Here is a 27,421-nt window from a genome sequence, read left to right on the forward strand (position 1 = left end):
AATTCAGATATGGAGGAGCCACAATAAGGATAACCCAGGATCTAGCAGTGTCCACATTAAAAGAATGAAGGGACTGGAACATGATATTCCGAAAGGCTAAGGAACTTGTTATGCAGCCAAGAATAACTTATCCAGAAAAAATGAGCATCGTTTTCCAGGGAAGAAGATGGACATTTAACGAAATAAATGAATTCCATCTATTCCTAATAAAAGATCAGACCTACATAAAATGTTTGATCTTTTTTTTTTTTGTCCTAGAAACTAGAGGTGGAAAGGAAATTATATCATAAGAAAGTGTAAAATGGTGGTACTACATCTCTATATCTGAGAGAAAGAAAGGGGGGAGATGAACAGAGTGTATATTAATAGACATATTCAATTTATGGTGAAACTTCTTCCACTTCATTGGAAAGTGAGAGGGAAGGAGTAAGCTAAGAGGAAGGGAATACAGAAATTGTGAGGAAAAGGGGTAAAATAAGGGGAGGAACTTTAAGATGGAGGAGTGATACTAAAAAGGGAGGGCTGTGAAAAGCAAGTGGTGTTCACAAGTTTAATACTGGGTAGGGGGGTAAGAGGGAAGGAACAGCAAAAGCATAAGTAGGGGTTAATAGGATGGCAAGCAATATAGAATTAATCATTCTAACCATAAATGTGAATGGGGCAAACTGCCTCATAAAGAGGAAGCAGTTAGCAGACTGGATTAAAAGTCAGAATCCTACTATATGTTGTTTACAGGAAACACACCTGAAACAGGGTGATACATTCAAACTAAAAGTAAAAGGGTGGAGCAGAATCTACTATGCTTCAGGCAAAGCCAAAAAAGCAGGGGTAGCCATCCTCATCTCAGATCAAGCAAAAACAAAAATTGATCTAATTAAAAGAGATAAGGAAGGGCATTATATCCTGCTAAAGGGTAGCATCAATAATGAAGCAGTATCAATATTAAACATATGTGCACCAAGTAGCAGCATCTAAATTCTTAAAAGAGAAATTAAGAGATGCAAGAAGAAATAGACAGCAAAACCTTGCACTCTCAGAATTAGATAAATCAAACCACAAAATAAATAAGAAAGAAGTCAAAGAGGTAAATAGAATACTAGAAAAGTTTGATATGATAGATCTTTGGTGAAAGCTAAATGGAGACAGAAAGGAGTATACTTTCTTCTCAGCAGTTCATGGAACCTGTACAAAAATTGATCATATTCTAGGGCATAAAAACCTCAAAATCAAATGCAGTAAGGCAGAAATAGTAAATGCATCCTTTTCAGACCACAATGCAATCAAAATTACATTTAATAAAAAGCCAGGGGAAAATAGACCAAAAAATAATTAGAAACTAAATAATCTTATACTAAAGAATGATTGGGTAAAACAGCAAATCATAGACATAATTAATAACTTCACCCAAGAAAATGACAATAATGAGACATCATACCAAAATGTGTGGGATACGGCCAAAGCAATAATAAGGGAAAGTTTTATATCTCTACAGGCCTACTTGCATAAAATAGAGAAAGAGAGGGCCAACGAATTGGGCTTACAACTAAAATTACTAGAAAAGGAACAAATTAAAAACCACCAGACAAACACAAAACTTGAAATTCAAAAAATAAAAGGTGAGATTAATAAAATTGAAAGTAAAAAAACTATTGAATTAATGAATAAAAGTAAGACTTGGTTCTATGAAAAAACTAACAAAATAGACAAACCCTTAGTAAACCTGATTAAGAAAAGGAAAGAGTAAAAGCAAATTGTTAGTCTTGAAAATGAAAAGGGAGAACTCACCAGTAATGAAGAGGAAATTAGACCAAGAGGAGCTAAATTCGATAACTTAAATGAAATGGAAGAATACCTTCAAAAATATAGCTTGCCCAGATTAACAGAGGAAGAAGTAAGTAGTCTAAATAGTCCCATCTCAGAAAAAAGAAATAGAACAAGCTATTAACCAACTTCCTAAGAAAAAATCCCCAGGACCAGATGGATTTACATGTGAATTCTACCAAACATTTAAAGAACAATTAGCCCCAATGCTATATAAACTATTTGAAAAAATAGGGATTGAAGGAGTCCTACCAAATTCCTTTTATGACACAGACATGGTACTGATACCTAAACCAGGTAGATTGAAAACTGAGAAAGAAAACTGTAGACCAATTTCCTTAATGAACATTGATGCTAAAATCTTAAATAAGATTTTAGCAAAAAGACTTCAGAAAATCATCCCCAGGATAATACACTATGACCAAGTGGGATTTATACCAGGAATGCAGGGCTGGTTTAATATTAGGAAAACTATTAGTATAATTGACCATATTAATAATCAAATTAATAAAAACCATATGATCATCTCAATAGATGCAGAAAAAGCATTTGATAAAATCCAACATCCATTCCTAATAAAAACACTTGAGAATAAAGGAATAAATGGATTATTCCTTAGAATAATCAGGAGCATATATTTAAGACCTTCAGTAAGCATAATATGCAATAGAAATAAACTACAACCTTTCCCAGTAAGATCAGGAGTGAAACAAGGTTGCCCACTATCACCATTACTATTCAATATAGTACTAGAAATGCTAGCCTCGGCAATAAGAGCCAAGAAAGAGATTCAAGGAATTAGAGTAGGAAATGAGGAAATCAAACTATCACTCTTTGCATATGACATGATGGTATACTTAGAGAACCCCAAAGACTCTGCTAAAAAATTCAGAATTTTAGCAAAGTTGCTGGATACAAAATAAATCCACATAAATCCTCAGCATTTTTATACATTACCAACACAATCCAACAGCAAGAGATACAAAGAGAAATTCCATTCAAAGTAATGGTTGATAGTACAAAATATTTGGGAATATATCTACCAAAGGAGAGTCAGGAATTATATGAGCAAAGTTACAAAACACTTGCCACAAAAAATAAAGTCAGATTTAAATAATTGGAAAGACATTCAGTGCTCTTGGATAGGCCGAGCGAATATAATTAAGATGACAATACTCTCTAAACTAATCTATTTATTTAGTGCTATACCAATTAGACTCCCAAGAAACTATTTTATTGAACTAGAAAAAATAACAACAGAATTCATATGGAACAACAAACGGTCATGAATTTCAAGGGAAGTAATGAAAAACAAAATTAAATGAAGTTGGTCTAGCTGTACCTGATCTAGAACTGTATTATAAAGCAACAGTCACCAAAACCATTTGGTATTGGCTAAGAAATAGGCTAGTTGATCAGTGGCATAGGTTAGGTTCACAGGGCAAGATAGTGAATAAAAATAGCAATCTAGTGTTTGATAAACCCAAAGATCCCAAATTTTGGGATAAGAATTCATTATTTGAAAAAAACTGCTAGGAAAACTGGAAATTAGTATGGCAGAAACTAGGCATGGACTCACATTAAATACCACATACTAAGATACGATCAAAATGGTCCAAGATTTAGGCATAAAGAACGAAATCATAAATGAATTTGAGGAACATGGGATGGTTTTCCTCTCAGACTTGTGGAGGAGGAAGGAGTTTGTGTCCAAGGGAGAACTAGAGACCATTATTGATCACAAAATAGAAAATTTTGATTACACCAAATTAAAAAGTTTCTGCACAAACAAAACTAATGCAAACAAGATTAGAAGGGAAGTAACAAATTGGGAAAACATTTTTAAAGTTAAAAGTTCTGATAAAGGCCTCATCTCCAAAATATACAGAGAATTGACTTTAATTTATAAGAAATCAAGCCATTCTCCAATTGATAAATGGTCAAAGGATATGAACAGACAATTTTCAGATGATGAAATTAAAACTATTTCCACTCCTATGAAAGAGTGTTCCAAATCACTATTGATCAGAGAAATGAAAATTAAGACAACTCTGAGTTATCTTTACACACCTGTCAGATTGGCTAAGATGACAGGAACAAATAACGATGAATGTTGGAGGGGTTGTGGGAAAACTGGGACACTGATGCATTGTTGGTGGAGTTGTGAAAGAATCTAACCATTCTGGAGAGCAATCTGGAATTATGCCCAAAAAGTTATCAAAATGTGCATACCCTTTGACCCAGCCATACTACTCCTGGGCTTATATCCCAAGGAAATACTAAAGAAGGGAAAGGGACCTGTATGTGCCAATATTTTTGTGGCAGCCCTTTTCATAGTGACTAGAAACTGGAAAATGAATGCATGTCCATCAATTGGAGAATGGTTGGGTAAATTATGGTATATGAATGTTATGGAATATTATTGTTCTGTAAGAAATGATCAACTGGAGGAATACAGAGAGGCTGATGCTGAGTGAAACTAGGGCATCATTATACACTTCAACAATGATATTGTATGAGGATGTATTCTGATGGAAGTAGATATCTTCAACATAGGGAAGAGCTAATCCAGTTCTAATTGATTAATGATGGACAGAATCAGCTACACCCAGAAAAGGAACACTGGGAAATGAGTGTAAACTCTTAGCATTATTTTTTTTTCTCCCCAGGTTATTTTTACCTTGCGAATACAATCCTTCCTTTGCAACAACAACAACAACAAAATTCGGTTCGGCACATATATATTGTACCTAGGATATACTATAAGATATTTAATATGTATGGGAATGCCTGCCATCTAAGAGAGGGGGTGGAGGGAAAGAGGGGAAAAACTTCGAACAGAAGGGAGTACAAGACATAATGTTATAAAAAAATCACCTATGCATATGTACTGTCAAAGAAAATGTTAGAATTATAAAAATTAATAAAAAAAAGAATTTAATTAAATAGCTTATAGTGATTTACTATTAATATGTATTGTCTAGGTCACTGGCTTTGGAGTAAGGAAAAAATGGGTTACAGTACTGTTTCTTATTCATTGGCACATATTGTAGAGGGCTGAAACTCCAAAAAGGTATGCTTGAATCAGACAACAGAGCACTTCAGGCTAAATACCTATTCGATGTGAGACAATGACTCTACTAGCATATGCTTGGATAAATTGCTCTTTTCACCATTGGTGCTTGCTGAACATTTGGTGTTAAGATAATGATAGGCAAGGATTGGAGGGCAGAGGGAGAAGGGCCAGAGAGGCACTTGGCAGCAGGAGAAGGAGGAGAGAAGTTGGTGACTCAGGACTCCAGAATCCAGGAGAGATCTTTGGCAAGCCTCGTGGAAGTTTGCCTGCCTCCTTCACTCCTCCCCCTAAAAGATAAGGACTTTAATTTATTCTGGCTCTGGTTGACCCCAAGGCCCTCCAGGGAAATAGCCTGTACTCTACACACTATATGACCATAAGCAAGCACCCCAGAAAATTCCCAGAGATCAGAATATATAGATAAGATGCATTGATGGAGGGTATTTCTAAAAAATTACTTTTTTACACTAGACAATTAACAACATTAATGATAATAATTCCTTAGAGGGTCATATATATCAAAATTATCCAATATCAGTTATCAATTGGACTCACTTTTGAAAGAAATATTTAACAAAATGGCTTCCAATAATAAGTTTTGCTCCAGAATCTAATTAATGGTTTCATTTTTGATGAATTATAGAATAGCAAATATATTTATAAATATGTGATTACCCTTAAATTGATTGAGAAAGACTATTAATTTGAATTTTGACATAAACATAAATTAGAGGAGAGAGATAAATGAGACTCAACAAGTACAACAAATATAGGCTAATCCACATAGAGCTAAACTCTATGAAATTTGGTTAAATAGATATTTCAAAATCAAAAGTAAAATATGATTTGAAATATAGTGCCATTGTTAATAGTGAGAAATAATTATGATGCCTCCTGGTATATTCATTATTACTTAAATAATTATTAGTATATTGTGCTAATTTTAATATCTCATACCTTGAGCAGAGTGTTTAAAAACCAGCATCTAGTTATAACAAAGCCATTAAAACAATTGGACTATTAATTCTTCACATAAAGGTTCAAGGAATTGGAATTATTTAGCATGTTGAGTAAAGCAAGAGATGATTAAGTAGAGTTTTTGTTCATTTGTAGATATTGTGTATGTGCTACTCTCCATTTTTAATGTTATTTTGAAGAAGACTTATATGTAAGATACTTAACTCAAGACTGCAATTGTCTTACCAAGGAAACTAAAACAGTTTTAGGGATTGATTTAATTGTTTTTATGTCTATAAACAGCCAACAATTAAAGTCACTACAACTGAACATTAAAATACATATTTTTAGAATCAAAGAAGAACTTAGCAAATTTAAAGCAATTAACATCAAATTGGCAAATACTAAGTAGATTATTTTTACAAACATAAAATACGTGGATCTACAACAAGTTGGCCAGTTAGAATTCACAATAAGTAAATTCTACCAAACAGTCATAGAATAATTCCAAATAATTGCAAAAATAGGAAAAAATATTTAGGAGATTCTTTCTTTGATACAAATATGGCCTTGATCGGGGAGACTATGGGAGAGACTAAAGGATTAAGACAGGGATCCCTGAAAAATAAATTAGAGAACGGATAGAGGAAGGAAATAGATGGATAGATAGTTCAAAATCAAACAAAAGATAAAAAGAATCACAGAAAATAGACAATTTGAATATATGTAATTGAAAAGTTTTTTGCACACACATACACACAAACACATACCAAAAAAAAAAAAAAAAAAAAAAAAAAAAAAAAAAAAAAAACAATTACAGGGGAAATTGCTAACTGGGCAAAATAAAGTTTATCATTTCTCTAATAAAGGCCTAATATCTAAAACTTAAAAAGTTGACTCAAATTTATAGGAATAAGAAAAATAGTAAAAAGTATAGGGACAAATAATTCTGAAAGGAAGAAATCTAGGTTATTAATAACCATGTGGAAAAAATTTGCTAATGATTAAAAAAGAAGAAAATGTAAATAATTGAGATTTGACTTTATACTGAATGTATCAGGAGAAATGATAAAAACAAAACAAAACAAAACAAAAAACCCAAAATGATAATTATTAGTACACTGCCAGAAAATAGGTAAACTATTATAGCATTAATGGAGTTGTGAAATAGTTATGCTTAATCATAGTTTAGTTAATTAGTTAATTGTTTAATTTAATAGTTGTGAAAAGCAAAGTAGAATTCTATCAAATAGTCCCTAAACTATGTATGAACCTTTAAGCCCTGTGCTAACAATACTAGGACTATACCCAAAAAATCAAAGCAAGAGGAAAAGGAGCAATATGTAAAAAATGTATACATATTTGTACACATGTATATGTATGTATACATGCATGCATACATACATAGATACACATGGCAAAGAACTAGAAACTAAGGTAATTCATATCAGCCAGGAATTAGGTAAACAAATTAAGTTATGTAAATGTATTATAATATTATTGCACTTTAGGAAATGATAAAATGGATGATTTCTGACAAACTTGATATTTATCAACTAATACAGAGTGAAGTGAGTAGTAGCCAGACAATAATTAATACAATAACGCCCATCTTTTAAAGAAAAAACAAACAAAACTTAAGAAGCTTGAATAAACAAAGAACTCTCAAAGCATGCTATCCATCTTCTGACAATAAAGTGATAAGAATGAGTTAATTCATTTTGGGACTTGACTAATGTGGTAATTTTCTTTGCTTATATATGCATTTATGTTTAAAAGCGTTTTAATTTTCTTTCTTTAAAAAGGGGGGCAATTTTAAAACATTTAAATACAAGCCAATTTTAAAACAATCTTTAAAGATGATTTTGGAATGTATGGGATTGCCTGTCATCTAGGGGAGGGAGTAGAGGGAGGAAGGGGATAATTTGGAAAAATGAATACAAGGGATAATGTTATAAAAAAAATTACTCATGCATATATACTGTCAAAAATTTTATAATTATAAAATAAAAAAATAAAAAACAAAAAAAAGTTGATTTTAGAACAAGCCAACTTTAAAAACATTGAATTTATTAAATACTTTAAAAATGCAAGCTGTGTGTAATAATGATTCACAACTATGTGTACAATCTTTTTCTTTATTTCTTTTTTTTTCTTTATTACTTTGTATCTGGAAATGCGTCTTATTTGTTATTCATTAAGCAACTAAGTGGCCCAGTGAATAGAGCCTTGGGCCTTGAATCAGGAAAATTAGAAATCAAATCTGATCTCAAACATTTATAACCCATGTGATGCTGGATAATTCACTTAACCCTATCTACATGAAACTCTCTGGTATCTTTGCCAAGAAAAACCTTGTGTTTATGTGTGTGTGTGTGTGTGTGTGTGTGTGTGTGTGTGTGTGTGTGTGTGTATTGTGTATTTTTGGTCTACAGTTCATGAGAGTCATATACAACTGAATAACCGAACAAAGAACAAAAAAGTTTTAAAAGTAAAAATACGATTTAAAAGACTGAAAAATTAGTGAATTAACAATAAAGAAAATGATGTTGTTTCTCTGACCACCATATGATACTCATCATAAAATTGTTATAGAAGAATCCCTTTTTCTTTCTAATTTGAGTTGTGTTAGTTAGCATAGCATGATCCTTTGAGCTAAGCATTAATCCATGTGGAAGTGAGTGAGAAGCAACATGCATTTATTAATACCTAATGTGTATCAGCATCGTACTAAGAGCTTTATAAAGTCTATCTCATTTGATCTACTCTCTACTATTAAAAGTAGAACATTTATATTTCTTTTTTTTTATAATATTATCCCTTGTATTCATTTTTCCAAATTATCCCCTCCACTCCCTCCCCCCGATGACAGGTAATCCCATACATTTTACATGTGTTACAATATAACCTAGATACTATATATATATATATATATATATATATATATGTATATATATATATATATATATATATATATATATATATATGTAAATACCATTTTCTTTTTGCACATTAAGTATTAGCTTCCGAAGGTATAAGTAACCTGGGTAGATAGACAGTAGTGCTAACAATTTGCATTCACTTCCCAGTGTTCCTTCTCTGGGTGTAGTTATTTTTGTCCATCATTGATCAACTGGAAGTGAGTTGGATCTTCTTTAGAACATTTATATTTCTTGATACTTCTTGTAACTCAACCATCAAGAAGAGAAATTCTGAAGTAGTGAAGTTTGGCTACATAAGCACATCCAGGTTTTTATATTCTAAATATTCTCTCTACAGAAATGACCTTCCCTAGGTTCGGAGGTTGTTTAGTTCCTTAATCCACCTGAATTTTTTTTTCTTTTATAGGCAGCAGTTACTTAATTTACCTCCCTCAAAGTTATAAGTTCACCTTTGTATTTCAACCTTTTTTTACTCTCCTGATAGACCTCACTGACTCCTTGTCTACTTAAGGTTTACAATTGAACAAAGCATCTCTCAGAGGAACAGCATCATAACACACACTCATGGTGACGCCATGCCCACACTCATCTCCAAAATGACTTACTTACTCGAGGTCTAGTCATAACCCTGAACTAAACTGCCTTGCTTGAACCTTTTTGTTGAAGCATATGTTCATTTTACTTTATTATTTTGCTTTGCTTTGTTTTTTTTTTTTTATATTTTCAAGAAGCCGTCTATAGTCTCAGTTATTTTGTAACTGATTTTATTATAAGGCAGATTTTCAAGTTTTCCATAAAATAAAACTTTGAACCTGTTAGCAGATACTGCCTGAAACCCACAGAAGATTTTTTCATATCATAACTACAGTAGTTCAGGTGCTCATCACTTTCTTTATACGCAAGCAACTGATATACTTCTCAGAGAAATATGATCAAGAAATAAATGTTGTCTCTCTATTTCTGCTTTTTTTTCCTCCTTTTTTATCAAATTAATTGCAATCGTCTTAATCCCATGTCTAAAACATAGGTCCAGTGCTATGGTAAATGTGCTATTTTCTGGTTTAAAAATATATTTGTGCAACCATTTTAGATGGCATTTTGGAAATATGAAAGAGTAAAACAAAGAAGGGGATGGAGGAAGAAAGGAAAGAAGGAAAGTAGGCAGGAAGGAAGGAAGAAGGAAAAAAGGAAGAAAGAAAAAATATTTATAATCGCACTTTTTTGTAATAGTAAAGAACTGGCTCCAAAGTAGATGCCTATGAATTAGAGGAAGGCCAAATTAACTATGTCATGTGAATATAATAGAATTTTATTGTGCTATAAGAAAAAAATGAATATGATAAATACAAAGAAGCATGACAGTGAAGCACATGCAATAACCTTGGAAAGAGAAAATGGAAGCAGCTTGCTAAAGACACTGATAAACAAATGGCTTGTATTTTATCCTTTAAGTAAGGAAGAATCTTATAATGTCTAAAGTAGGAAAGTAATATCGTAAAACCAAAAAATAGTGTGCTTTAAGAATGTTAATTTGGAAGTTATCTGGAAGATAAATTGGAGAAGGAAGAGATTACATTCAGGGAAAGTGATTAGAAGGCTGTCCTTCCAGGAAGAAGTAATGAGGGCTTTTCTAGTTTGCTTATGGTATGAATAAAGATGAAGGGAAGCATGCATTATATACTGAAGTATCACTGGTAAAACTTGGTCATAAGATTCTCAAGAGTAAAGGATAACTGTAAACTTGGATTACTGGAGAAATGGTAGTACTCTCAGCAGGAATAGGATGAAAGAAAGCAGGAATAGGATAGAAAGAAAGAATGAAGGATTAAGAGTGGGTGACATGAGAAAGTGACAACTGCAATTTTTGTTGTTAATCAGTTGTTTAAATATGTCCAACTCTTTGTCTCTCTATTTGGGGTTTGGCAAAAATACTGAAACTATTTTGCCATTTCCTTCTTCAGCTTATTTTACAGATGAGGAAACTGAGGCAAACAATTGACTTGACCAGGATCATACAGTTTGTGAAATGTCTGAGGCTGGATTTAAACTCAGATCATCCTGATTCCAGATCCACTATTCTTATCCATTGAGCCACAGTTAACATTTGAGGGCTTAAAACTTGCTATACCAATGATTGGCAGATTAGTATCTTCTCTGAAACTTATAGTCTTAGACATCTGAGAGGTTAAATGGCTTACTCAAGGACAAATAGGTGGTATATGTCAAAAAAACACTTTCAAAATGACTAATAGATATGTTACTATATTATATTTGAGTTATGTAGAGAAATAGTATAGCATGATTCATAGAATTGACCTTAAAGCCAAAATTTAAGTTAAAGTCTTCTCTCTAACATATTCCAAGTGACTCCATTTAATCTCTTGATGTTCTGGGAAGATTTTTTAAGACTACAAGCTATAGAGAAGAGATCAGATGTCACTTAATTGTTTCCTTGCCTATTGTATTTATTTCAGTCATGACTCTGTACTTCTGATTCTTTTGGTTTGTAATCAGCCTTCAGAAATGGCTTTTTGGAGAAAACTACAACCTGAGTTACAAAGGTATTAATTTAGGGACTATTAGCTTTAGGCTAATATCTTTTTAGAAGCAAAATAACTAGGCTGCAACCTATGGAACTTGTTTTTTGTTTCAGGTTTCTAAAGCATGTCTTTCTCCTTTGGCAATAAGCTATTTGTAAATATTTCCTTTTGTCTTGGTCATTCTGGTTTTTCTCACTTTCTATGCCATCTTTGGTATGTTAAAATAGAAAAATGACGATTCATAGGGTGATTTTTATTGAGAGCATATTTCACAATTATAGAGTTGGAAAATAACTCAAAAGTCATTTTTTCATTTATTTATTCAGAAGTGTTGAGCAACTGCTGTGCTCAGAGCCCAGGTGCTGAGGGAGATGAAAATTCATTTCTCTATTCATTGGTAGTCTACTTAGAGGATGAATCACATACCTATAAGTATAATATTCCTGAAAAGTTATCATTCAGTAATAAGTCACTTGCCTACAGAGAAAGCCTATTCCACTTTGATAATAACAATATAAAGTGGCATTTAAATGGTGCTTTAAGGTTTGCAAACCACTTTTATAAAATATTATCTTATTTGAGCCTTGTAATGACCCTATGAGGTAAATGCTACAAGTAATCATGATCTCTATCTTTACAGATAAGCTTTTGGGCAGTTCTGTATTGGAAAAATCTTCTACTTCTATTTAGCCTCTCTATAACTTATCACCATGACTCTTAATTCTAACCTTTAGACTTAAATAGGACAAGTTAAATTTCTCTCCTAGATGAAAGCACTTATATAGTCAAGGACAGAAATCATATTCTTCTATTCCCACTATCTTTATGTCTGCAAGTGATAGTTTGCACTTGCAGATCTGATAAGCATGCATCAATGTTTTTATCTAATTCATTGATAAAAAAAATTTGAAAAGCATAAATCTACTGGCCCATCTCTGGGGCACTATTAAAAAACTTCTACTAATTTAATATCAAGCTATTAAAGGCTACTCTCTGAATATGATTCCTCAACAATTTCATTTAATCTAGCCTTTACTTATCCAATTTTTATATTAGAATAGAATGAGAATTTGTGAAACAATTGCTAACATTCAGGTAAACTCTATAGCAATCTCTTGACTTTTTTAGTATCACTTCTAACACTGACAAGAAGGGAAACAAATATTCTGACAGGATATTTTTTGTGTTGGCTCTTTGATATTACTACATGCTTTTCTAAATGTTCATTACCATCACATTAATAGTCAATGTTAGAATCTTGCCACAAATCAAATTCAATAATGCCTATAGTTTGTGACTTTATTCCCTTTCCTTCTTTATTTTGTTTTAAATTTTCACATTTACTCTTCTCCAAGTCTCCTTCCACTTCTATTTTCTAAAGTCTTTTTAATTACCCATGACAGTGGTTCAGCAAAGCCATCTGCCAATTTTTTCAGTCTTCTAGGGTATGGTTCACATAAAATAGATCTATTTTACTCTTAGAGCAATTAGTTACTTTTCTAGTATGTCCTTAATTATCTTGAGGATCAAGTATTTTCCATTTTTGTCCTGTCCTTTCCAGTCCAAAGATCATTTTCCTGGGAGGAAAAAAAAAAAAAAAACTAAGTAAAAGTTAATTCTCTCCAGCATTAGTTGTCATCATTTTCTTTTTCCTAAACAATACTACTATTCCTTCTGGATCCTCCCTTTTTACCCTCCAAAATGGCCTAAACAAAAAACAAAACAAAACAAAACAACAAAAAAAACAAAACAAAACAAAACATTTTTTAATCCTTAGCTTCAATTCATTCTTGATAAAATTCACATACATCAAACCTAAGAAAATTCTTGCAGGACTGTTAAGTGTGTAATGAAAAACTTCCTTATATTCTCCAACAGTTGAATGGGTTAGTTTGGGAGGTAGTAGATTCCCCCTCCCTAAAGGTCTTTGAGCAAAAAAGAAAAACAGGTTGACAATTCAAGTAGATAGACTGATATAGAAAGGATTCTTGATTTGGTTAGGTTGAATAAGATGTTCTCTTAAGTCTCATCTAACTCTGAAGTTCCCTAATTCTGTGCTTTAGCATTTCTGACATTATACCCTTCATCAATAATAATGCTTTGTGTTCTTACCCATAGATAAAGTCAAAATTTGACATTTTATAATATCAGCCATTTCCCAGAAGATTAATTTTGATATCACAGCTGAGAAAAGGGTAACATATTCAAATTTTTACTAATATGAAATTTAGGTCAAATGATGATTAAATATACACCTATATAAATATCCTTAAAGTACCACTCCTATAATATTAACTTCATCAAATGAAAGCTTTCTGTGTAATTATTTATGTAATTTGTTAATTTTTGAATAATGTACAGGCAACAAATGTCCAGCCTTATACTGGCAGAGATCTTAATGTACCCCAACATGTTTTTTTCATATGTCTGCTTATTTCATGTTTATTAATTTATATGTTTCATATGTTTATTTCCAGCTTAACCATATACAGCCATCTGTGTGTAGCCCTTAAATTATTATTTAGAATAATGATTTTTCTTTTTATGTTAAAGTACCCAAATAGTAGGAAATGTGTTAAAATGTTATTATTTGCTATGTTTTCTTTTATTACTCTAAACATCAGTGACTGTTACAATAAATTGTTCCTTGTAAACAAAATTCTTATTGAGGCAAATAACTAAGATAATTATGGCTTATCCTAGGAGCCTTCACAGAAGGGTATGGATTTGTAGCCCAGCCCAGACTAGCTTATTCTTTTGTCTTTGGTTTGCATTATTTATATGAAGTGTACTTTAGTTTACCTTTTAATAATAATGAAATTAGCTTCAAAACCAGAGAATATACCTGGAAATATAATTTCTCTCAAATCATGAAGACTAGTAGCTCATGAGAGAATTTGCTTTCTCTCTTTTCATTTCCCAATGCAGGCTGTAAGAGTTAATCTGTCAGGACTCTGTCACTTCCATTAAGAAATTCCAAGAGATCAAGAGTATTAACCAGATGAACTTTATTGCCTACGGATCTTTTTTATTTTGGGGATAACATTGTATTTTAAAGCATGGTAGATAGTTTAATTGCATTTATGCCCATAGAAATCAGTACATTTCAGGAATTATTGTGAATAGGAAACTGGCATTGGAATCAGGAGTTCAAATCTAGCCTCAGACACATATTAGCTACATGATCCTAGCCAAGTTACTTAACTTTGCCTCCATTTCCTCATCTATGAAATGAACTGGAGAAAGAAATGGCAAATTACTCCACTATCTTTACCAAGAATATCCTAAATGGACTCATGAGAATTTGGATATGACTGAAGCAACTCAACAGCAACAACAATTATTAGAGAAGAAATTATTTAGCTACATGTAGCCCTTGAAAAGCACAGGTTATTTTATTGTAAGGATGGATCTCATTAGAAACCTTATTTCCTAAGAATATTTTCCTAACACAAAGTTCCTGAAATTTTGTTAAGTATGCATTAAAACAATGACGGTCCATGAAAGTGACTTGTGACCCATAAAAGTATTCCCTCCCCTTCTGTTCATATCCCAATGTAGACTGTAAGGGAAAAAACACTCAGGACTAAAATTCACTAATCACTTTAATCTAGAAATTCCAAGAAAGAGATTAGGAGTATTTACTAGATGAAATTCAATACCTAGCACCATTATACTTTGGGGAAATTACTGTATTTTTAAATGGTAAGCAGTTTTATAATGCCATGTTTTCATATTCATAGAGTATAAAGGGTTTGTAGCATCAACTTAACCTTGAATACTGAATATTGTAAAGAAAACATTAGAGTTGAATGCTTAACATATTACTAACCAGTATTAGCAATGTCTGAATGTTTTCATAATCACAGCATAATGATTCTTCAGAAACCTTAAACAATCTAATGGATAATTGATTCCTTATTCTCTGTGTCTCAATACTTAACTCAGAACCTGGTAATGGATAGACTGCCTGATCATGACAGTGCACTAGATTAGATAAACTGAGTAAATGGTTCACATCTGCTCTACATTAATTCCATTTCCTTTTCCTTTTGTATACCTATAACAAGTACATATGAAGCACTACTATTGGATTAACTTAATCATCTTAACTGGAGCTTGCAAATACTATTCTATAGCAATATTGAAATTATATTTCTTATCCACATAAATCCTCAGCATCCTCAGCATTTTTATACATCACCAACACAATCCAACAGCAAGAGATACAAAGAGAAATTCCATTCAAAATAACGGTCGATAATATAAAATATTTGGGAATATATCTACCAAAGGAGAGTCAGGAATTATATGAGCAAAATTACAAAACACTTGCCACAAAAATAAAGTCAGATTTAAATAATCAGAAAGACATTCAGTGCTCTTGGATAGGCCAAGCGAATATAATTAAGATGACAATACTCCCTAAACTAATCTATTTATTTAGTGCTATACCAATCTGACTTCCAAGAAACTATTTTAATAACCTAGAAAAAATTACAACAGAATTCATATGGAACAACAAAAGATCAAGAATTTCAAGGGAAGTAATGAAAAAAAAAATAAGCGAAGGTGGTCTAGCTGTACCTGATCTAGAACTGTATTATAAAGCAACAGTCATAAAAACCATTTGGTATTGGCTAAGAAATAGACTAGTTGATCAGTGGAATAGGTTAGGTTCACAGGGCAAGATAGTGAATAAAAATAGCAATCTAGTGTTTGAAAAACCCAAAGATCCCAAATTTTGGGATAAGAATTAATTATTTGACAAAAACTGCTGGGAAAACTGGAAATTAGTATGGCAGAAACTTGGCATGGACCCACATTTAACACCACATACTAAGATTAGATCAAAATGGGTCCAAGATTTAGGCATAAAGAACGAAATCATAAATAAATTGGAGGCACATGGGATGGTTTACCTCTCAGACTTGTGAAGGAGGAAGGAGTTTGTGTCCAAGGGAAAACTAGAAACCATTATTGACCACAAAATAGAAATTTTTTTTAAATAAAATTTTATTATATATTTTTATATAATATTATCCCTTGTATTCATTTTTCCAAATTATCCCCCTCTCCCTCTACTCCCTCCTCCCGATGACAGGCAATCCCATACATTTTACATGTGTTACAATATAACCTAGATACAATACAAGTGTGTAAATACCATTTTCTTGTTGCACAATAAGCATTAGATTCCGAAGGTACATGTAACCTGGGCAGAAAGATATTAGTGCTAACAATTTACATTCACTTCCCAGTGTTTCTTCTCTGGGTGTCGCTACCTCTGTCCATCATTGATCAACTGGAAGTGAGTTGGCTCTTCTTTATGTTGAACATTTCCACTACCATCAGAATATATCCTCATACAGTATTGTTGTGGAAGTGTACAGTGATCTTCTGGTTCTGCTCATTTCACTCAGCATCAGTTGATTTAAGTCTCTCCAGGCCTCTCTGTATTCCTCCTGCTGGTCATTTCTTACAGAGCAATAATATTCCATAACCTTCATATACCATAATTTACCCAACCATTCTCCAACTGATGGACATCCATTCATCTTCCAGTTTCTAGCTACAACAAAAAGAGCTGCCACAAACATTTTGGCACATACTAGTCCCTTTCCCCTCTTTAGTATTTCTTTGGGATATAAGCCCAGTAGTAGCACTGCTGGGTCAAAGGGTATGCACAGTTTGATAGCTTTTTGGGCATAATTCCAGATTGCTCTCCAGAATGGCTGGATTCTTTCGCAACTCCACCAGCAATGTATTAGTGTCCCAGTTTTCCCACATCCCCTCCAACATTCATCATTATTTGTTCCTGTCATCTTAGCCAATCTGACAGGTGTGTAGTGGTATCTCAGAGTGGTCTTAATTTGCATTTCTCTGATCAGTAGTGATTTGGAACACTCTTTCATGTGACTGGATATAGTTTCAATTTCTTCCTCTGAGAATTGTCTGTTCATATCCTTTGACCATTTATCAATTGGAGAATGGTTCGGTTTCTTATAAATTAGGGTCAGTTCTCTATATATTTTGGAAATCAGACCTTTGTCAGAACCTTTGCTTTTAAAAATATTTTCCCAATTTGTTACTTCCCTTCTAATCTTGTTTGCATTAGTATTATTTGTACAGAAACTTTTTAGTTTGATGTAATCAAAATCTTCTATTTTGTGATCAATAATGATCTCTAGTTCTCCTCTGGTCATAAATTCCTTCCTCCTCCATAGGTCTGAGAGGTAGACTATCCTCTGTTCCTCTAATCTGTTTATGATTTCATTCTTTATGCCTAAATCATGGACCCATTTTGATCTTATCTTAGTATATGATGTTAAGTGTGGATCCATATCTAATTTCTGCCATATTAATTTCCAGTTTTCACAACAGTTTTTTCCAAATAATGAATTTTTATCCCTAATGTTGGTATCTTTGGGTTTGTCAAATATTAGATTGCTATAGATGTACCCTTTTTTGTCCTTTATATCTAATCTATTCCACTGATCTACCGGTCTATTTCTTAGCCAATACCAAATGGTTTTGGTGACTGCTGCTATATAATATAGCTTTAGATCAGGTACACTTAGACCACCTTCCTCTGACTTTTTTTTTCATAAGTTCCCTTGCAATTCTCGACCTTTTATTCTTCCATATGAATTTTGTTGTTATTTTTTCTAGGTCATTGAAATAGTTTCTTGGGAGTCTGATTGGTATAGCACTAAATAAATAGATTAGTTTGGGGAGTATTGTCATCTTTATTATATTCGCTAGGCCTATCCAAGAGCACTGAATGTCTTTCCAATTATATAAATCTAATTTTATTTTTGTGGAAAGTGTTTTGTAATTTTTCTCATATAATTCCTGACTTTTCTTTGGTAGATGGATTCCCAAATACTTTATATTCTCAACATTTGTTTGGAATGGAATTTCTCTTTGTATCTCTTGCTGTTGCATTTTGTTAGTGATATATAAAAATGCTGAGGATTTATGTGGATTTATTTTGTATCCTGCCACTTTGCTGAAATTTTGAATTATTTCTAGTAGCTTTTTAGCAGAGTTTTGGGGGTTCTCTAAGTATACCATCATGTCATCTGCAAAAAGTGATAGTTTGATTTCCTCATTTCCTACTCTAATTCCTAGAATCTCTTTCTCGGCTCTTATTGCCGAGGCTAGCATTTCTAGTACTATATTGAATAGTAATGGTGATAGTGGGCAACCTTGTTTCACTCCTGATCTTACTGGGAAAGGTTGTAGTTTATTTCTATTGCATATATGCTTACTGATGGTCTTAAATATATGCTTCTGATTATTCTAAGGAATAATCCATTTATTCCTATCCTCTCAAGAGTTTTTAGTAGGAATGGATGTTGGATTTTGTCAAATGCTTTTTTTGCATCTATTGAGATGATCATATGGTTTTTATTAACTTGATTATTAATATGGTCAATTATACTAATAGTTTTCCTAATATTAAACCAGCCCTGCATTCCTGGTATGAATCCTACTAGATCATAGTGTATTATCCTGGGGATGATTTTCTGAAGTCTTTTTGCTAATATCTTATTTAAGATTTTAGCATCAATATTCATTAAGGAAATTGGTCTATAATTTTCTTTCTCAGTTTTCGATCGACCTGGTTTAGGTATCAGTACCATGTCTGTGTCATAAAAGGAGTTTGGTAGGACTCCTTCATTCCCTATTTTTATTATTTCTGCCTTCCTACATTTAATTTTGAGATCTTTATGTCCTAATATATGGTCTATTTTTGTATAGCATCCATGAGCTGCTGAGAAGAAAGTATATTCCTTTCTATTGCCATTCAGTTTTCTCCAAAGGTCTATCATACCTAGTTTTTCTAATGTTCTATTTACTTTTTTAATTTCTTTCTTATTTGTTTTGTGGTTTGATTTGTCTAAACCTGAGAGTGCAAGGTTGAGATCTCCCACTATTATTGTTTTACTGTCTATTTCTTCTTGCAACTCTCTTCACTTTTCCTTTAGAAAGTTAGATGCTATACCACTTGGTGTATATATGTTTAGTATCGATATGGCTTCATTATTTATGCTACCTTTCAGCAGGATATAGTTTCCTTCCTTATCTCTTTTAATTAGATCAACTTCTGCTTTTGTTTGATCTGAGATAAGGATAGCTACCCCTGGTTTTTTGGCTTTACCTGAAGCATAATAGGCTCTGTTCCAACCTTTTACCTTTACTCTGTATGTATCTCCCTGCTTTAAGTGTGTTTCCTGTAAACAACATATTGTAGGGTTCTGATTTTTGATCCAATCTGCTATCCTTCTCCATTTGATGGGATCGTTCATCCCATTCACATTTACAGTTAAAATTACTAATTCTGTATTTCCTGCCATAATATTATCCCCAGATTATGCTTTTTCCCTTGACCCCCCTCATCTCCCTCCCAGATATTTAATTTACAGACCCTCCTTGTGACGCGCAACCCTCCCTTTTTTTTTAGTATCCCTCCCCCCTCCCTCCAAGTCCCTTCCCTTATTCTCCTTTTCCTTTTCCCTTTTCCTCTCCCCCCTTTTAATGAGGTGAGAGAGAATTCTCTGAAAAACAAATATGACAATTATTTACTCTTTGAGCCTCTTCTGATGAGAGTAAGATTTACACAATGATTCTCCCCCTCATTAAATTCCCTTAGATATGGTGTATTTTCTATGCCTCTTCCTGGGATATAGTTTCCCTCTTTTTATCATTCCTTCCCCTTTTTCTGAAACGACCTCCTTCCCTTTACTACACCCCCCTTTTTTTCTTTTATATCAGTAAAATCAAATTATCCATGCGTACTTTTTATATACCCACAACAGAGTTACAGTTCTCAAGGGTTCTGTGTACCTTTTTCTGTTTTTCTTCAGACTTGTGGATGTAGATCAAATTTTTTGTTTAAATCTGTGTTTTTTTTTCTTAGAAACATATAGAATTCCTCTGTTTCATTGAATGACCATCTTCTTCCATGGAAAAAGATGCTAAACTTAGCTGGGTAGTTCATTCTTGGTTGCAGTCCTTGATCTTTTGCCTTTCAGAATATCAGGTTCTAGTCCCTTCTATCTTTTAATGTGGAGGCAGCCAGATCTTGGGTGACCCTTATTGTGGCACCTTGGTATTTAAATTGTTTTTTTTCTAGCTCCTTGCAGGATTTTCTCCTTTATGTGGTAATTCTGCAGCTTAGCCACAATATTCCGTGGTGTTCTTTTTTTAGGGTCTATTTCAGAAGGAGTTTGATGAATTCTTTCCACATCTACTTTCCCTTCTGTTTCTATTATCTCTGGACAGTTCTCTTTGATAATTTCTTGTAAAATAGAATCTAGGCTCTTTTTTTGGTCATAGTTTTCTGGAAGTCCAATGATCCGCAGATTATCTCTCCTAGATCTATTTTCCAGGTCTATAGATTTTCCCAGTAAATATTTGACGTTGTTCTCCAGCTTCTCATTTTTTTTTTTGTTTTGTTTGACTGATTCTTAGGTTCTCTGTGAATCATTCATTTCTATTTGTTCCATCCTGACTTTTAAGGAGTTATTTTCTTCTTTCACAGTTTTTAGTTCTTTTTGTAAATGCCCAATTTCATTTTTAAATGAATTATTTTGCTCTATTGAATTTTTTTCCATTTCCCTAATTTTATTTTTTGAGAATTATTTTCTTTTTCCAATTCAGAAATTCTATTTTCTTGGGACTTTTTTATCTTTTCCAATTCAGAAATCCTACTTTCCTGTGATTTTTTAACCTTTTCTAATTCACTAATTTTGTTTCCCTGCATCTCCTGTGAATTCTTTATTTTTTCCAACTCCAATTTCAGGACATTGTTATTCTCTATCATAGCTTCCCTTTCCTTTCCCCATTTTTCTTCAAACTCTTTTAACTTTTTAATAATCTCTTCTAGGAGAGAGTTATGTGATGGGGGGCAGGAATTGTTCCCCTTTAGGTTGTTATCTGCTGACTCTCTGCTGTTAACTTCCTCGGGGTTGGATACCTGCTCTTTCTCTGTGTAGAAGGAATCTATAGTTTTTTCTGGCATTTTTGTTCATACTTAAAAAAATCTTTTGGGGTCTGTCCCTGGGGTAGGAAATTATTTATTTACTTCTTTACCAGCTTCCTCCCAGACTGGATGGATGCAGCGGCTCTTGGGCCTGAGCTAAGATAGAGCTCTGAGAGAGAGTTCCCCACCCCCTCCCTGGAAGTGCCTCAGAGGTGACTAGCACTGCTGTGCCTTGAGGGCGTTGTGTTCTAGCTGCTTCCCTGAGGTTTGAGATTGAACAGTAAAGAAGGCACAAAGCCCAGCCTATGCTTCCCGGTGGGGCGTGGATGTCTGCAGCAGGTGAAGTGAAAAGCCCCTGTGCTCAAACTGGAAGTGTCTGCCAGAAACCATGGTCCCTAATTCAAAGGTTCTGCTTCTCTGGGACTTCAGGAGCTGAGTTCCACACCCTCCAGCTAAGCTAGGCAGTGTGTGTTGCCTTGAGCCATATCCGCCCACTTGTCAATCTCTTAACTAGTCTCAGGTGGGAGCTGAGGCCACACCCCCTGGTGCAGAGATCTGCTGAGTCACCCCCAGGATCCGGGAAAATCTAATCTATCTGAATTTTTAAAGTAGTTTAGATTTCTCTTCTGAACGGCTATATTATAAGCAGAGAAGAGCTAACAGCCTGTGCCAGATTACTTTATCTCAGTGGCTTCTCTGATCCTAGAGCCATTCCCAGCGCGATCGGCGCAGTATGCTAGCACCCAGACGTCTGTGCTGGCCTCTCTTCTTCCTCCCCTGGGAACTGATCTTTTCTGTTGAAACTCCAGATTCTCTTCAGCTGGTAAGTCATGCTTCCAGTCCTTGTGGTATCTATCAGTCCAGAGCTATTTCTGAGGCTGATTTATCTAATTGGTTGTGAGGGAGTAAGGACGTTCACAGAGTCATATGTTTCTTCTCCGCCATCTTGGCTCCGCCCCCCACAAAATAGAAAATTTTGATTACACCAAATTAAAAAGTTTCTGCACAAATAAAACTAATGCAAATAAGATTAGAAGGGAAGTAACAAATTGGGTAAACATTTTTACAGTTAAAGATTCTGATAAAGGCCTCATCTCCAAAATATACAGAGAATTGACTTTAATTTATAAGAAATCAAGCCATTCTCCAATTGATAAATGGTCAAAGGATATGAACAGACAATTTTCAGATGATGAAATTAAAACTATTTCCACTCATATGAAAGAGTGTTCCAAATTACTATTGATCAGAGAAATGAAAATTAAGACAACTCTGAGATATCATTACACACCTGTCAGATTGGCTAAGATGACAGGAACAAATAACGATGAATGTTTGAGGGGCTGTGGGAAAACTGGGACATTGTTGGTGGAGTTGTGAAAGAATCCAACCATTTTGGAGAGCACTCTGGAATTATGCCCAAAAAGTTATAAAAATGTGCATACCCTTTGACCCAGCAGTGCTACTACTGGGCTTATATCCCAAGGAAATACTAAAGAAGGGAAAGGGACCTGTATGTGCCAAAATGTTTGTGGCAGCCCTTTTCATAGTGGCTAGAAGCTGGAAGATGAATGGATGTCCATCAATTGGAGAATGGTTGGATAAATTATGGTATATGAATGTTATGGAATATTATTGTTCTGTAAGAAATGACCAACAGGAGAAATACAGAGAGGCTTGGAGAGACTTACATCAACTGATGCTAAGTGAAACGAGCAGAACCAGAAGATCATTATACACTTCAACAATGATACTGTTCGAGGATATATTCTGATGGAAGTGGATATCTTCAACATAGAGAAGAGCTAATCCAATTCCAATTGATCAATGATGGACAGAATCTGCTACATCCAGAAAAGGAACACTGGGAAATGAGTGTAAACTGTTATTTTTACCTTCTGAATCCAATTCTTCCTGTGCAACAAGAAATTCGGTTCTATACACATATATTGTATCTAGAATATATTGTAATATATTTAACATGTATAAGACTGCCTGCCATCTGGAGGAGGGGGTTGGGGGAGGACGGGAAAAAATCTGAACAGAAGTAAGTGCAAAGGATAATGTTGTAAAAAATTACCCATGCATATGTACTGTCAAAAAAAAAGTTATAATTATAAAATAAAATAAAAATTAAATAAACAAACAAAAAAAAACCCTGCAACACATCAAATTAAGGAAAAAAAAAGAAAAAAAGAAATTGCATTTCTTTTCTAAACTGTCACCTTTTAGCCTACTCTCGGAAAAAGAAAATAGCATATATAGCAATATATTTAGGCTATTACCTAGCTGTCATCTAATTTAGTGTAGCTTGTTGTATAAATTAGAAAACCTTTGCTAAAGAAAATTATTATTGTTTAATAATTTCCTAAACTGCTCTTTTTTCTTATAATTACAAATGTAAAAGTCCCTCTTATAGCTTGCACCTTTTTTTTTCAAAACCAAACAAATAAACCAAGGATCTTGAAAACTGTCTTCACTTAACGTTGTATAAATTTGCCTCCAACCCTCTAGTTTGATTGGCTTGCAAACATGATCTCATTTGTCCCATGTTTCTTCTTTCCCAATGAAGGTCTCTCCAGGATCTTTCGAGGCAAACAGATATTCCTTATGGTACTGTCTTGGACTCTGCAGTCTATGAGCATGTTCGCATGAAAGGAATGAATCCTTTTGAAAGGGATAATATGTATTCCCAAATGTGGCGAATGATTAACAGAAGTAATGGATCAGAGAACAATGTGTTGGAGTCTCCGGCAGGAATTCAAAAGGTATTGGCTTTTTGGTGAAAATAATCACTGATTTTTTTTCATTCCTGTGTTGGAATTGTTTTATGGGGAATTATTTGAGGCCTTACTTGTTTCTGTGTGTTCTACATTCCATCTCCATGTTCTAATTTAGACTTAATTTAGGATTCACTGCACAAGGGCAAGAAATAGAAAGTTTTTATATTTTTCCTAATAGTTCATTTTTCAATGAATTTTTAAAAGTACAAATCCCTTTAGCAATTTGAAATTGCTTTTGCTTAGAAAAGGGTCAAAGAACAAGGTTGAAAAGGTTCTTCATCAGATCCCAAACCACAATGACACCACAGTTCCATCTTAATAATGAAGTACATTTTGTTCTCTACATTTGTTTTTTTTTAATATTTTGTTGTTGCTTTGTGATTATGAGACTAGTCCATCTTATCAAAACATACTCATTTGGGGTTCTGAATGTTTACAGGGAGACATTTTTGTACATTTTTTAAAATATGACTTGAGTAGTAATTTTTTCATGTTAAAGCATTTTTTCATTTAGTCAGCTATTTAAAAATGTATTAGCTGCTTACTATGTACAAGTCATTATGCCAGGAACTGAGAGATACACAGCTTGTAGAGCATTCTAAAAGAAAATGAGTATTTAATTCAGCAGATTCATTAAGTACCTACTATGTACAAGGTACTAGGCTTGGTAGTATGGATATAAAGACAAAAATGAAAAAAGTATTCCTGCCTTCAATGAACTTACATTCTATTGAATATTTAGTAACTTACAATAAATACATTACAACTGGAAGACAAAGGAATATTTAAAGTCAAAGGAAGGGAGATCAATATAAACTGACAGGATCAGGTAAAAACTGTGAAAGTTGAACCTTAAACAAGGGCAAGAATTAAATAAGCAAAGAGGGAGAGGGAGGACTCTTAGGAATGATCTGAGACAAAGAATGGAGAGAATATTCCTTATTTGAGAATCAAAGAGTCAGTTAATTCAGTTAATTGAACTGGAACATGCAATATTTTTTCTGTTTCTTGGTAGTCTGGTAATAATTGTAATAAGAACAATTTGACAAGTAATGTTTATGAACTTGAGTAATTAAATGATTACTAATGTTTATTAATTTTCTCCTAACATTTCCAAGAAAAAGTAGTGCAAGAAAAAAAATTTCCAAAGGAATGAAGATAGCTGGGTACAAATTGGGATTTAGCTGAAATTTCTAACATTCTCCTCCAAACAACACTAAACTAAAGTCTCAAATCAAATTTTGGAGTTGCAGAGACAACAAAAAGTCAGAGGGAAAACAAGCTAAGAAGATTTAAGACAGGAGATGCACCAGAATAAGAAAAGCTCAGAGCACAGTAGGAATATATAAGGCTTTGGAGACAGCCTCAAGAGCAGAAGCAGCTGCTGCAGTATCAGATGGTGAGAGATCAAGACAATTGGTGAGAAAGAGATTATGGGCACCTTTGTATTGGATGCAGCTGGGGCAGGTTGGCAATATTATTTTTTATAAGCAGTTCTGAGTCACACTTCCAGATCAGAGAAGAGTGCATGTGATTGATCATAGTGGAGCAGATGCCTTGGTAACAGTTCCAGGGTGAAGAGGAGCACTAGCACTATAAAGAGTAGCAAGGAACCGAGTTTCAATTCCAGAAGTAAAAGGAGTATTAGTAGTTGTGGCTGCAAGGAAGCAGGGATATTTTCCTAAGTAAAGACAAGACCACAGATTTTGTTGTTTTTCCTTTCCTCTTGAACAAGACTATAACATCAGGGAAGTGATGCCATGTCATGCAAGTGAATTGTATTTAAGTTGGGGAGGGGGGCTGTGCAAGGTCACCTGCCTCACTTTCCTCTCTACTGGGTCTAGTGGCAAGATGTAGATAGGACAACTAGAGATAACTCTAAATGCAGGGGGATTCCATGCCTTTTTTAAACTAAGGTTTTTAACAGGTTTCAGTTTTACTGAGGGTGAACCTATTCAGTGATTATAGACTAGGTAGCAAATGAGGCAAAGAATCTCCTTTTTCACCTAGTTCAAAAAAAAATTTTTTTTGAATGAATGACTGAATGAAACTGGGAGGAGAAGACCCTCAGGGTTTCTAGTCAAAACAGAAATGAGTACTATTTACTTTCAATCTGAGTACATCAGGACTTAAACATGACCAAATGAGTCTTGGCTTAGGACTTATTGGTGGCCAAGACTACAGTCCAGGATAGCAGTGAATATAGTTCTCCCAAGGTAACACCATCTTAGAAGCACCAAACACTTGCATACATACAGAACGAGTTCTGAAAACAAAAATGTGGAAAAGCTTAAATTTTGACATAATGCTCCCCCAACCTCAGATGAAGAGAGGCCAATTTTAACAAAGTTCAATGCAAAGAAATAGGCTAAAAAATAAGGAAAAGAAATGAGTATGGTAAGAAACGGATGAAAAGAAGATTTACAGATTTGTAAAATACATACAAAAATTCACACATTTAAAAGCAGAATTGGCCAAATGGGAAAAAAGTTACAAAATAGCTAAATGAAAATAGTAATTCTTTAAAAATTAGAATTAGTAAAATGGAAACTATTAACTCTAAAGAGAAATTAGAACACAGTAAAACAACGTCAAAATGGGGGGAGAGAATAGAAGAAAATGTTGGGGGGAAGCAAAAATCTGACCTGGAAAAAATATGAAGGAAAAATAATTTAAGAATATTTGGACTTTTTAAAAGCTAAATTTTTAAAGGAAAACTTAGGCATCATAATTTAAGAAATTCAGGGAAATTATCCTGATATCTTAAATGCAGAGGTCAAAATAGATGTGGGGAAAAAAAATTCACTGATCACCTCCTGAATGAGATCTTCAAAAGAAAACTCCTAAGAATAATCTAGTCAAATTCCAAAGTTCTTAGGTCTATGAGATAATATTACAATCAGTCAGAAAGAAACAATTCATATATTGTGGAGCACTACAGACTTAGAGTTAATAGCTTCTACATTAAAAGAATAGAAGGCTTAGAATATTGCAATAGGTAAAAGAGCTAGGATTACAACCAATAATAATTTACCCAACAAAACTGGGTATCATCATTCAGGGAGGAAATTGATTTTTATTGAAAGAATTGCTGATGAAAACACCAGAGCTGAAAATAAAATTTGACACAACTTTTGAAGACTCAACATAATCTTAAAAATGTAAAGATGAAAAAATAATCATAAGGGATTCAGTTAAACTATTTATATCCTATGTGAAAAATATACATGTAATTCCAAGGAACTTTATCATTATTAGGATTGTTAGAGTCTACACAGACAGAGGACATGAATGTAAGTTGATTGATTATG

At 33.5% G+C, this 27,421-nt stretch overlaps 1 protein-coding gene across 4 annotated transcripts in view; it reads left to right on the forward strand.

The window, feature by feature from the left end:
• The window catches only part of GRID2 (glutamate ionotropic receptor delta type subunit 2), a 1,921,766-nt gene that overhangs the window by 1,594,519 nt on the left and 299,826 nt on the right, over positions 1 to 27,421 (forward strand). For all 4 annotated transcript variants that reach the window (XM_074276291.1, XM_074276292.1, XM_074276293.1 and 1 more), the window contains one exon: positions 23,900 to 24,095. In XM_074276291.1, the coding sequence (XP_074132392.1) occupies positions 23,900 to 24,095 (196 nt within the window). The remainder of the gene's footprint in view (positions 1 to 23,899; positions 24,096 to 27,421) is intronic.

This window comes from Sminthopsis crassicaudata, chromosome 6 (genome assembly GCF_048593235.1).
Source record: "Sminthopsis crassicaudata isolate SCR6 chromosome 6, ASM4859323v1, whole genome shotgun sequence".
NCBI classification, from domain to species: Eukaryota; Metazoa; Chordata; class Mammalia; order Dasyuromorphia; family Dasyuridae; genus Sminthopsis; species Sminthopsis crassicaudata.